Consider the following 10,121-nt stretch of genomic DNA (forward strand, 5'->3'; position numbering starts at 1 on the left):
GGAGAGTAAAAGAAATTAGTATTGTCACGTTATCGCGTGAATTTGCTTTTGGTATGATTATGTGAAGTTGGTTTTGATGATTTTTACCTAGCTACAAACATCTCCTATAAGCCGAAACGAAATTTAAAATTGATTTAATATATGACTATGTGTAAAACAGATCGCTTATAAATTATTGAAGCACAATGCGCTTGTGAATTTTTGTAGATTTTTGTACATAGTGCAGCATAGTATAAATCGTATTGCTAGGTATAATAGTGTAAGCTGCAAATAACGAGTGACTTTAAAATCATAAAACTTTTGCGTCCGACCGTACACACCACAGTGATATAGACGGTTCTTGACACTCGCTAGGGAAAACCGTCCGAATATTGAATCGTGAGTAGTTATGAAAAATCAACATGGTAGACAAGAAGGTTCTCATTTTGCGCACGCGTGACATGATATGAATATCTTAAACGGAACCAGAGACACTCTACTCATTTCTGTCTGTCTTGCAAGAACGCGGGGACTTTATTGACCTTCCATGTTGATTTTTCATGATTAAAAACGACTCAATTTTTGGACGGTTTCACTAAGTTTTGGTATATGAATGCTGAGATTTGTTTATATAATTCTGATTCAGTGCCACAGATAGAAGTCTGTGTTCAGTGTTTTATGGGCATCCGAAACAATCTTAAAGTCCCCAGATTTCATCAAATCGAATATAACAGCAGAGAAGAAATTTTCTCTGATAACAGTATAATACACACTCACTTAAATTTGCATGCTTTCAGTAATAATAAATCACAGTTATTTTTATATTTAATTAAAGTTAATTATATTTAATTGAGATAATTAGATTGTTACATGATACGAAACATTATAAAGATATATTTTTTAAATTTTATCTTGGTAATTATCAAAAAAGCGGAAATAAAGTAGTTTAGATTTTCTATAATGTAATAATCAAAGCATGGTAATAATTTTTACCTAAATTACAATTTTCTTTATATGCAGTTATGAAAGCGTCAAAACTTTACATTTAAGGCCTTTTCTCAATGAGAAACTTATGATTCACGTTTAGTTGTATGGTATTAACATCTGAAAAATGTATACCTCAGATCTTACAGCCATTTTTAACATGGCAAGTTGTTCGGTGTTAAATGCAGTTTGTTTGTGATTTTATTTTATTTAGTATTGCTGGCTAATACTACTTTTTTATTACATTAAGATTTACAGTTTTCTAGTTATGAAGAGGGTAACACTTTTTGTCAATGGCACCGATGTTTTAAATGGCAAGGTGGCTGCGATTTTATTCATATGCATAATAAATTTTGGTTAATTGTTTACTTTTTATTTTCAATCAATTCCTTCACATTATATTTTTTCAACTTTTACTTTATATCGTAATTAAATTACATATTATTTTATTTTGAATAATATGAATTTATATATTATTTATATATGATATACTTATAGAGATATTAGAAAAATGTTGCTACATATATATGCTGTATGTTTATTACATAAACAAAATTTTAAGTATATACTTGGAAATTATTTTTTTTTTGGCGTGGACAGCTGTTTAGGGGATTTTTATATTTAATATTCTTATAATTTCTTTTTGTTTAAATAAAATATTTAATCTACAAAATAGATATATTTTTATTTGTATCTAAATGTGTTAGTAAATTTTGTTAATTATTGTTAATATGTTAATTAATGAATATTAAATATAAGTATGGTTTATACATATTTATATTTTTTAGTTTTTAAACTGGAGACGGTAATATTTAAATAAAATCTTTAATAGAACAATTAAAATATGAGAAAATATCCTTATAATTTCTAAAACCCATTTATTTGCATTTAATTTTTGTATTATTTGTATTATTGTTTTATTTGTATTATTTGTATTTGTATTTTTTTGTATTTAATTTTTATAAAAGATTTTTATACTTATTAAAAAATTTATATAGTTAACAATTAAAATAAGTATAAAAAGAGGATTGTAAAAATAAACAGAATTACTGTTTTATAATATTTCTATGTTATAGATGATAAATTTATACTCATGAAAGATTTAATACATTTTATGGAGAAATGTAATTTAATTTTACTTGTAGAATAAAATTGTAATAACAAAGTTTTTCATTCAAAATTGATTTAGGTGGTTATTTTAATAAATTATAATAAATTTTAGATATATAATTTGATTTGTATTTGTTTTAGGTATTTATAGTGAACAGTTCATTAGATGAATTGCTAACAGCAGCTGGTTCAAAATTTAACATTACTGCTAAAAGGATATTTAATGTTCAGGGTGGAGAAATCGATGATATCAATATAGTTCGGTAAAGTAAACTATATCAAAAATCAAGCTATTTTTCTATTATGTTCATAGCACACATAATTTAGCAGAATGAATTTCTTGCAGGGATGACGATGTTTTATATGTTTCATGTGGAGAAGATTTTATTCCAAAGGATAAGCCTTGTACTCGGAGTCAGATAAATCAGAATTCAGTTAATTCAGAATGGATTACACTGAATGTTGGTGGAAAGTATTTCACAACAACCAGAGATACTTTAACAAAAAAGGAACCAACGTGTATGTTGGCCAGGTAAGCAAATATGTTTAATTGATTTATAGTCTAAGCAGAGTTGTAATTACTATATTAGAAAATGTACTGGTACTGTTTTATTGATTTTTAGTTAATATTTTTGCACATACTTATAATACGAAAACACAGAATGTTTACAGACGCTACAGACACAGAACAAAGAATCTTACCTAGTCGACAAGACAAAAATGGTGCATTTTTAATTGATAGAAGTCCCACGTACTTTGAACCATTGTTGAATTATTTAAGACATGGACAGATAATACTTGATGCCAATGTGAATGCAGCAGGTGTGATTTTTAGAATATTTTGTAACTCATTAATTTGTTAGTTGTATGGGTTTTTGGTGTGATTATGATTTAAATAATTTTTCTATTGAATATAAGATTTTTCTTTTTTAGTTGTAATTTTATTTATATTTTTATATATTTCATTTTTTTTAGGTGTTTTGGCAGAAGCACGTTTCTATGGAATAGAAGGTGCCATTGATATATTGACTGCAATGGCAGATGAAAAAGAACTTCAGAGGAGTGGTTTGGTATCCTTTACTCGTAAAGATGTACTTAAAGCAATTATGTCAACACCTACAACTTCAGAACTTAGATTTCAAGGTGTTAATTTTGTTGGTGCTGACTTATCAAAGTTAGATCTCAGGAATATAAATTTTAAGGTAATTAGAATTACTTTGGTGTTATAATAATACATTCAGTTCATGTAAATAAATAAATGTAGTTATCATAACTTTGAAATAATATTTCAGTATGCAATTATGCGTGGCTGTAGTTTAGCAGGTTCGAATTTATCTGGCTGTTGTTTTGAACGAGCAGATTTGTCTTATGCAAATTTACAAGGTGCACAGTTAATTCGCGTAAGAATGTTGTGCGCGAATTTAGCCGCTGCCGATCTACATTCGTGTAATTTTGAAGACCCTTTAGGTGTACCCGCTAATATGGAAGGTGTAAATCTTAAAGGTGCCAATCTTGAAGGCAGTATCATGGCTGCTGTAAATCTTAGGGTGGCAACGTTAAAAAATGCTATTTTAAGAAACTGTATTCTTAGATCAGCTGTATTAGCTGGTGCTGATTTAGAGGTAGTATCTTATTAATAATTATTCTTCTTATAATACATATTTCTTTGTTTTTTTATGATACAAGTAAATTATTTATATTTGTTACAGTGCTGTGACTTATCGGGATCTGATTTACACGACGCGAATTTAAGAGGCGCAAATTTCAAGGATGCTGCATTCGATTTGATGTTAACGCCATTACACATGTCTCAAACGATACGATAAATATGGTTTAGGTTCTGTGATGTAAATATTATATTTATTTAATTCGTAGAATGATTTCAGTAATATCATTTTCATAGATGTGCGATGCATTTAATTATTGTTACGTAAAATTATTGTTGCATCATAAATCTACGGCCTACCACTGCAATCGACGGTTTAACGGATTCATGATTTCTATCTATCTATCTTTGAGTGAGAATATTTACCTTTTTGTAAGTTAAGGATGTTAAGGTAGATGAGAATTGTAATTTCGAAAATTAATGAGGGGCATTACCGTCGATTAATTGATTAATTATGATTTGCTTATCTCCTTTTTTTTACTTTATGTATACATGGCACATATTTTTTTAAAAAATGTAATTGAAGAAAACAGGTACGTATTTTGATACACTGACTTTTGATAAATCATTGTATCATTTTACGTAGAACGAGTTGATATTATTTATACAAAGATCGAAGCATTAATTTTGCATTCAAGGTAAATCACCACAGAAAGTGTGCTAGAATTAGGGAAAGGTTTTGTACACATATTTCCTTATTTGATCGTAATATACTTATTTAGAATTTTGTGATCAAAGTGAATTTTGTGACTGATGTGAATTGAATGAATGTATGATGATCATATAAATTATTTATAGTATTTTATCTAAATAAAATACAAAATATATTTATTTTTGTTCATTGTATAATAGAGTCATAAAAAATACATTTATTGTTTTTGCATTCTCAGCAAATATTATATAGTAACATATTTGTTTTACATGTTAGTATATAAATTTCGAAGAAATTGTATTTTTTTTAAACATATAAAAAGAGTAATATATATGTATATATATGTATATAAATAGCCACAAATGCACTTAATAGATTTTAATAATTTAAATGGAAGCAATGTGAGGTAGTTTTCGTTATAATTAAAAACTATAAATATGGTACTATTTTTATGTTAAATTATTAATATTGATATAAATAGTGATACAGAAATGTTTCTGCAAAACAAATGTAACAGATACACCAAATTATCATTTTAATATATAATATTCAAAATAATTATTTCTGTTGATTTTTAAAAATAAATTAATATTGATATACATATACCGATATAATAATAAGGTTTTACAGCGTATAATACAATATATTTTGTAGATATCAGATTGTGACTTCCAAATAGAAATATTTCATACTGTAGAGTTGAAGATTATAAAGTCTCTATAAGATAATAAATTAAGTTCCTTGTAAATTTCTATAAAAAAAAATAATCGTGGTAGATATGGTTATTAAAAATATGCAAATAGATCTTTAAAAAAAATATTTATAATTTATATAAAAATAAGAATTATAATATATTTATTGTGTACATTTCTTCCATGGGATTGCAGGAGCTCTATTTTATTATATGTTTGATATTTTTTTGCAATGTTTTTTGTAAGAATTATTTTTTTAGAAAGATTTTTTAAGAAAATATTGTTTTCCACAACGTATTTTTATTTTTAATTGATAATAGTGGTAGTACATATCTGTATTAAGAAAAGGTTCTCTCTTCATTCTTTTATACATGTCTTCATGTAGGTGATTATCAAAACATTGTCAAGAATAATATGATTGATACTGAATTAAACTGCTTCTTCGATTTAATTAGAAATTCTACAGTTTCCTCTCATACATCACTTTTTTTCCTTTTTTTTTTTATTAATGAAAATCTTTCTCTCAAATATTTCAGTCTCTTTTTCTATTTCTTTCTTCATTTAGGGGCTTTTTATTTTTTGGGAGATTTTTATTTTCTGACATTTCTTTTTTGCTAATTATTTTGATACAGGATATGAAATGGCTAGAACATTTTAAATATTATATCAGACTATTAAAAATATTTCATGATATCTGATTCTTTTTTAGGGAATGACATAACAGCATGTCAAATTTTGAATAGGATTTAAAAAGGATGATAAAAATAAAAATAAAATAATTTTATAACATATAATAACAGGGAAGAGAAGCTGAACCTTATTTTAAGTTTCTTATATTTTTCATTAAATAAAATGAAAGAATTAGGGCCAATGTGCACTATCGACTAGCGGCTAGCGACCATTGGATTCATTGAAGTATATGAGCCCGTACGCTCTTGATCGTGGTAAGCAGCGAGTTTCCAACGATCACGGAAACATGATCGACATACTGGTGCCTCGTTAGACATGGATTGCCTTTAACACGTTGACTGTCACGACACCCGTATTCGGGTATTTGACTACTTGCGAAGGATCGTCGTAGGTATTTGAAAAGATATTCCATAATAATAAAACTGTTGAATTGTTATAAAAGTAATACGAAAATGGTTTATTCAAAAAATTATTTAGAATGTAAAACTTTAAAGCATTCTATACATAGCTGAGGTTGGTCGGGACAATTTGGACAATAAGTTGTTGTTTCCTTCAAATTCTTTTGTGCCTTTGTTCGGCCCATTCGACGTCTTCTATTTGCATAACATAGTTTGCATGTGTGTCTAATGCTTCTTCCGGAATCATTTTTCCGAACGGCGATATTATGCTGACTCCGTCGAAGACAAGGATTTTTTGTATTTTCAGACAACCTTAATAATTTTGCAACCAATAATTGTCTAAATATTCTAATATTTATGTTCTTCCTCGTTGCAATTTTGTAAACCGTCAAAGCGTTTACAACTGAAATTCCCAGAAGGAGTTGAATGCCAAGTTTTCTGTACCATTTGATTCCTTTTCTAATTGTGGTGGAATAAGAAATCATTTGGTCAGAATAAGCTATACCACTTTCCTTCGTTATATTCAACAACAGCTAGTGGTTCTAATGTTGCGAACAAAAGAAACGAGAGGTCGTTCTTGAGACCACCACTTGAGCAATTCGCATTACTAAAATATCGATGGGAGCACCTAGCAAAGAACGCTTGGTACTGCTGCACGCGTGGCATGACGGAAATTTCTTTGAAAACATGCGTGGCAGTCAACGTGTTAAAAACTGTGTAAATTTCTTTCATATGAGGTTCTTGCAAGAACGTACCCAAGGATGTACCCGATATTTCCCTTTCCCCCTTTTTTAAAATTAACTTTATAATTATAACAGTTTCTTCGGCATCTATTCTGTTCGAGCATTTCTACAATGCTGACAACCTTTGAGTTTTCGAATTGACGAGCTTGGTCGTCGAGTCCATTCGCATAGTTCTTGGTCGTCGGGTGACCAAGTGCGTAATGGCCCTTATTCATTTGATTGAAGTTTCCTTGCGTATTTCTGCACCTCACAACGAAAATAATAATTGGTTAAAGTAGAGATAGATTAACGTCAAAACTGTTAGGCCCGCCAAGATAACGATCCAGTACACATGTTAGTGTTTGACCCATAATTAAATTGAAGTCCGTATTTGGTACGTTATAAAATTAAAAATGAGTCGATGTTATTACTAAGGAAGCGAGAAAATAATTTGTTGATAATAGTAGGAAATAAGAGAAACAGAATTACCTGGCAAGGACAGACAGACATCGTGGATTATAGAATTTGTTAAAACATTGAATCCTCATGCATGGGGTCCTGTCTCATCAATGCCTAATTCAATGAATCCTGTATTCCAAAATCCCAACCGAACCAAAAACTTTACCGACGAATATGCGGAGATCATTAATAACTGCATTTTTCCCCAAAAAGACCAAACGATAGTTTTGAAGTTAGGAAGTGAAGGATTGTACATTAAAGATTATGTAAATGCTATTGGTAAAATAGTGGCACCTCGTTCCATAAGATTCACTTCACATACACGAGTGTGCATTTATCTCGATTCAAAAGAAAAAGAATCAGTCGGATTATTTAATAGACAAGTACAAAAACGTTTTCATCAATAATATAAATGTGAAAGTAAGGCCACTGATCTATCCGTTTCAACGAATTATTCTGTTTAATATTATTTCGCATGAAACTTTAGGAAAAAAAACAATCACGTTTGAACTACCTCCAAGATGTCCCTTTTAAGGGTTAGCCTGCAAGAATTACGTTTTTCCCATATACTAAGCTTTAGGAGGCCCGGAAGATACATCTAAAATTTCAGAACCCTTTTATTGGATGTACACCATGGCCGCGCCTGGAGGCAGCGGGTATTGCAGTACTTCGTCGTACGCAATGTTCCATAGGATCGGTCCCAGCACCGAGCCCTGCGGGATTCCGCGCTCGACAGGTCGCCTTTCCTCCCCTTCCTTGCTGGTGTAGCATATCTACCTGTCGTCGAAGTAGGCTCGGATCAGCCGGACGAGGTAGCTGGGAACCTCGAAGTGCTCCAGGGCCGTCAGTATCCTGTCCCATGGCATGGAGTTAAATGCGTTGACGATGTCCAGGGAAACCGCCAGAGCCACGTCGTTCCGGGAAACCATGTCCTCTGTCAGTGCTCGCACACGTCTGACCGCGTCAATCGCCGAGCGTTCCTTCCGGAAGCCGTACTGGCTTTCGTGCCAACCTGGCACCTGGCCCGCTATGTGTCGCTCCAAGCGGGTAGCGACTACCCTCTCGAGTAGTTTGCCGACCTCGTCTAGCAAGCATATCGGCCGGTACGCTGTCGGCGAGGTCGTTGGTCTGTCCTCTTTACGGAGCAAGACCAGCCTCGCCGTCCGCCATGCCCGGGGGTAAGCTCCCTCTTTCAGGCATTTTGTGTAGAGGCGCCGAAGTCTGGGGGCCATGACTCCCATCACTTCCCCCAGATCCGACCCGAGATTCCGTCCGGGCCTGGCGCCACGTCGCATAAGGGCATTCTTCTGGTCGTCTCCCATATCTCTTCCTCTGTGACTTCCCAGTCATCTCTCCATTCCAACGTCCGTATCGTTTCCCGCGGCCGTTCTGCCGCCCTATCTTCTTGCGGGGGAAAAGCGTCGCGATGATCCGCAGCAGCAGCGCAGGTTCCATATCCATCGTTGCCAGGGGGCCCTTCGCGCGAAGTTTCCGCGTCACCGTCCTATATGGCCTTCCCCATGGGTCGGCCTCGACTGTTTCGATTAGTTCGGACCAGGCACGGTCCTTCGCGTTTTTAATCTCTTTTTGCAGCGAGCGCCGTAGCACGCGGTACGCCCGGTAGCGCAAGGAGACTTCTTCTTCGTCGCGTCGTTGCCAGTGGCGGGCCCTTAGGTATTGTCTTCGGGTCCGGACGCATCTCGTTCTCAGCTCCGCGATGTCAGGGTTCCACCAGTAGACTGCCCTGCTTCGCACCGTGCCTGGTGTGGCACGTGGCATGGATGCGTAGCAGATTGCTGTCATGGCTCGGCGTAGGTTCTCGGCCTTCTCTACCACGTCTGTTTCGTTCGTCGTCGTCAAGGCCTCCCAGCTCCAAGCTGTTGCTATGGCAGCCGCCCGGAGTAGATCCCCGTTCACCTCCTTGACCTTCCATCTTGGCGGTGGGCGCGCGCTTCCTTTCCTCGGCGGGCCGCGACCATCGCCTGCAGTCGCCGTTCTAGGTCCAGGTGTGTCCACATCCATGAATATGTAGAGGTGGTCCGAAAGTGTCTCGACCCCTTGGGCTACTCTCCAGCCTGAGATCCGCCTGAATGCATCGGGGGAGGCCCATGTGATGTCGACGATGGAGCTCCCTCTCCACGCCACGCAGGTACTGGTCGAGCCCCTGTTCACCAACAGAAGTCCAAGTCCCGCGGCCCAGTTTGACAGCGCGTCGTTGGTCCTGGCGTTCTCCCATTCCGTGGAGTGTGCATTGAAGTCTCCCAGGACGAGCACTTGCCGGGGAAGTCGTCGCCTGACGTAGCCGCCAACCCCGTCCAGGAATTCCTCGAATGCTGCGCATCCGCTGTTGGGTGACACCCACCACCACCATCCCTGCCCACTCGATCGCGACGTATCCGTTGCCGCGTTCCAGCAGGGTTCCATGGGCGAACGCCCCCGGCGTTGATATCCAGGTGACAGCAACCATTTTGTCCCGACCCATCTGGATCAGTATCATGGTATCTCCGACCCATTCTGGAGCATCCAGAACTCTGTATGGTTCTGCCACCACCGCTAGGGCGACCGTGCTCTCCCGAATGGTTTGGTAGAGCAGGTCTTGCGCTCGCCTTGATCTTCCCAGGTTGGTCTGGAGGATGCGCATTTTCAGTCCCCTAGTGTCGTCACTTCTCTGGCTTCCTCCGTGCCAGCTTCTTTGTCCGCAGACGTAGGGTCGCCTTGCGGTGGGGAGCCTTTCCTGTTGCCGCTTGCAGCTGTGGATCCGCGGGTGGC

At 35.6% G+C, this 10,121-nt stretch overlaps 2 protein-coding genes across 5 annotated transcripts; one reads left to right on the top strand and one right to left on the bottom strand.

Moving 5' to 3' along the window:
* Window positions 1-1,053: 1,053 nt before the first annotated feature.
* Window positions 1,054-3,980, top strand: LOC117212574 (BTB/POZ domain-containing protein KCTD9). 4 transcript variants are annotated; one of them, XM_033457477.1, is made up of 7 exons: window positions 1,054-1,282; window positions 2,215-2,336; window positions 2,420-2,605; window positions 2,816-2,895; window positions 3,049-3,275; window positions 3,366-3,695; window positions 3,783-3,980. In XM_033457477.1, the coding sequence occupies exons 1-7, from the start codon at window positions 1,232-1,234 to the stop codon at window positions 3,897-3,899; spliced, it is 1,113 nt and encodes a 370-aa protein (XP_033313368.1). In that variant the 5' UTR covers window positions 1,054-1,231; the 3' UTR covers window positions 3,900-3,980. The 4 variants fall into 4 exon arrangements, with proteins under 4 accessions (XP_033313368.1, XP_033313367.1, XP_033313370.1 ...); XM_033457476.1 differs by having other exon boundaries at window positions 1,058-1,282; window positions 2,735-2,895; XM_033457479.1 differs by lacking the exon at window positions 1,054-1,282 and having other exon boundaries at window positions 2,213-2,336; window positions 2,455-2,605; window positions 2,697-2,895.
* A 4,509-nt stretch (window positions 3,981-8,489) lies between these two features.
* Window positions 8,490-9,776, bottom strand: LOC117212565. Its single transcript, XM_033457467.1, has one exon. It carries the CDS (start codon window positions 9,774-9,776, stop codon window positions 8,490-8,492), a length of 1,287 nt encoding a protein of 428 aa, XP_033313358.1.
* Between the last annotated feature and the right edge of the window lie 345 nt (window positions 9,777-10,121).

The sequence above is a fragment of the Bombus bifarius genome, unplaced genomic scaffold, assembly GCF_011952205.1.
Source record: "Bombus bifarius isolate JDL3187 unplaced genomic scaffold, Bbif_JDL3187 scf7180000008323, whole genome shotgun sequence".
Lineage (NCBI taxonomy): Eukaryota > Metazoa > Arthropoda > Insecta > Hymenoptera > Apidae > Bombus > Bombus bifarius.

Bases quoted from the DNA above. Each gene is read 5' to 3' on its own strand.
- LOC117212574 (XM_033457476.1), top strand. From the start codon at position 1,232: ATGAAGAGGGTAACACTTTTTGTCAATGGCACCGATGTTTTAAATGGC. The intron at 1,283-2,214 runs GTGGCTGCGATT...TATTTGTTTTAG, and splicing joins CCGATGTTTTAAATGGCAAG to GTATTTATAGTGAACAGTTC. The intron at 3,276-3,365 runs GTAATTAGAATT...ATAATATTTCAG, and splicing joins TCAGGAATATAAATTTTAAG to TATGCAATTATGCGTGGCTG.
- LOC117212565 (XM_033457467.1), bottom strand. From the start codon at position 9,776: ATGGAACCCTGCTGGAACGCGGCAACGGATACGTCGCGATCGAGTGGG.